The sequence below is a fragment of the Amblyomma maculatum genome, chromosome 5, assembly GCF_055883805.1.
Source record: "Amblyomma maculatum isolate TAMU_Amacu chromosome 5, ASM5588380v1, whole genome shotgun sequence".
In the NCBI taxonomy this organism is placed as follows: domain Eukaryota; kingdom Metazoa; phylum Arthropoda; class Arachnida; order Ixodida; family Ixodidae; genus Amblyomma; species Amblyomma maculatum.
In genome coordinates, this window is record NC_139348.1 from 77,645,210 (window position 1) to 77,647,192 (window position 1,983).

Sequence of the window (1,983 nt, forward strand, 5' to 3'; positions counted from 1 at the left end):
GCTATTGCCACCTAGCGCTGCCAGGTGGCGCATGACTGAGTGAAGAACGACGAAGTGTCGCTTGCGGGTTTTGCGTCTGTGCTGCTCACCGCTGTTGTATCGGAGCTAACCCCTTTGCTATTCTTTATATCCTCAATCACCTTGTACGTGACATTCTGGAACGCTTTTGGCTTCCCTAGGGGACGGTACCAGCAGCTCGCGGTCGGATCGAAGCGGCGACGACGGGAGGTCTTCAACGCAGCGACTACCAGCGGCCTCGCCCCCGAAGGTCGCTGTTTTCAGTTTTCCCGACCAGGGCTAGACGAGCGGCCTTGCCCCTCTCGCGAGGAACCTTGGATGGACATCGATGAGCGCCTTGGTGAAGGGGAGCGGAACTGACGCTGCGAACGAGATGAACGCTGTTCCACTAGGTACTCTTCAATAACGCGGGGTCGTTGACCAAACCGGGGAGGAGGCAAGTCGATGCGGAAGCCTTGAAGACCGCGGCGTCGATAAGGACAATCCCGGTAGAGATGGCCTGGTTCACCGCAGTGGAAGCAGAGTGGACGGCGGTCAGGTGTGCGCCAAATGTCGGCTTTGCGTCGGTGCAGGGGACGTTCGTTGAAGTACTGCACTAGTTGCACCGAGGGCAACGGAACTTTAGGCGGCGCGGGAATGGGTGGCAGTGAAGGAGGAGCCTGACTCTGCAGAACTTCCGCATATGTGGGGCGGTTTTCGGTCCCCGACAGCAATTGTGGGCTCATAACTAGAGGCGAAAGAGGGCTCTTGAGCGCCTGTCGTACCTCCTCTTGCACTATAGCAGAAACGGAAGCTGGCGATTGCTGCAGGGGGTTCCAGAACTTTCGCAGTTCTTCGCGCACGACACTGCGAATTAGTTCGCGCAAAGCATCAGGATGCCGCTCGGAAGATGCAAATGACTCCGCAGTTGTGCCAGTATGGAGAGGTCGGTTAAAAGCCGCGGCACGCTGTTGGAGCACCCTTTTCATTGTGGCGGCGTCCGCAAGAAATTCATTTACAGTCGACGGTGGGTTGCGCACAAGTCCTGCGAACAGTTGCTCTTTCAAACCCTGCATCAAGTGCCTGACCTTTTTGTCCTCGGACATGGCGGGATCGGCTCGCCTGAAGAGGCGCGTCATGTCCTCGACGTATGCTTGGACACTCTCATTCGGCATCTGGATGCGGGAGTGAATGGCACGTTCTGCATGTTCGCGACGATCCGCACTAGTGTAGGCCTCGAGCAGTTGACGACGGAATTCCTGCCACGATGTTAACATTTGCTCTCGGTTCTCGAACCAGATCCGGGCGCCATCCTCAAAGCTGAAGTAGACGTTTCTTAGTTTGGCAGTATCGTCCCACTGGTTAAAAGCAGCGACACGCTCAAACTGAAGGAACCAGTCCTCCACATCCTCAAAGAGGTCACCATGGAAAGGCTTCGGTACTCGAGGGGCCTGCAAGGTGTAGTTACAGGCCGGTGCGACGCCCGTTACCTGCTGAGCAGAAGCACTAGATGTCATGGCGGCGGGTGATGGCTGAAACTCCGGAGACAGTCCCTGGAGCCGTCGACTGCAGCGATGCACGGGGGTGTCCAATGGCACAGGGCTGGCGCGACGTCTTTCAGATGGAGACTCTTGCATAGGTGATCTTACCCAGCAGCTCCACCAGAATGTCACGTACAAGGTGATTGAGGATATAAAGAATAGCAAAGGGGTTAGCTCCGATACAACAGCGGTGAGCAGCACAGACGCAAAACCCGCAAGCGACACTTCGTCGTTCTTCACTCAGTCATGCGCCACCTGGCAGCGCTAGGTGGCATTATCTTGATAAAGTAGGCCTATTTCCAGCAGCTGAAAAATCCGAATTGCTGCTGATTGCAAAAACTCGCTATCAACGCCAACATAACCAGCTAATCAATCTCACAATGGCAGGTCACCTCATTCCTCGTGTATCGTCCTGCCGAATCCTTGGACTGCATATCCGTAAGTC

The 1,983-nt window shown here is 55.6% G+C and overlaps 1 protein-coding gene across 1 annotated transcript; it reads right to left on the minus strand.

Moving 5' to 3' along the window:
- Positions 1 to 278: 278 nt before the first annotated feature.
- LOC146188536 (uncharacterized) lies at positions 279 to 1,762 on the minus strand. The gene is made up of 3 exons (XM_084605065.1): positions 1,158 to 1,762; positions 846 to 1,067; positions 279 to 575 (listed from the first exon to the last, which is right to left on the minus strand). The coding sequence occupies exons 1-3, from the start codon at positions 1,632 to 1,634 to the stop codon at positions 279 to 281; spliced, it is 996 nt and encodes a 331-aa protein (XP_084461191.1). The 5' UTR covers positions 1,635 to 1,762.
- Between the last annotated feature and the right edge of the window lie 221 nt (positions 1,763 to 1,983).

Coding starts and splice junctions, on each gene's coding strand:
- LOC146188536 (XM_084605065.1), bottom strand. CDS start 1,634: ATGCAAGAGTCTCCATCTGAAAGACGTCGCGCCAGCCCTGTGCCATTG. Junction 1,068..1,157: donor TCCAGATGCCGAATGAGAGT/GTCCAAGCATAC, acceptor CACTTGATGCAG/GGTTTGAAAGAGCAACTGTT. Junction 576..845: donor GTGTCGTGCGCGAAGAACTG/CGAAAGTTCTGG, acceptor CACCGACGCAAA/GCCGACATTTGGCGCACACC.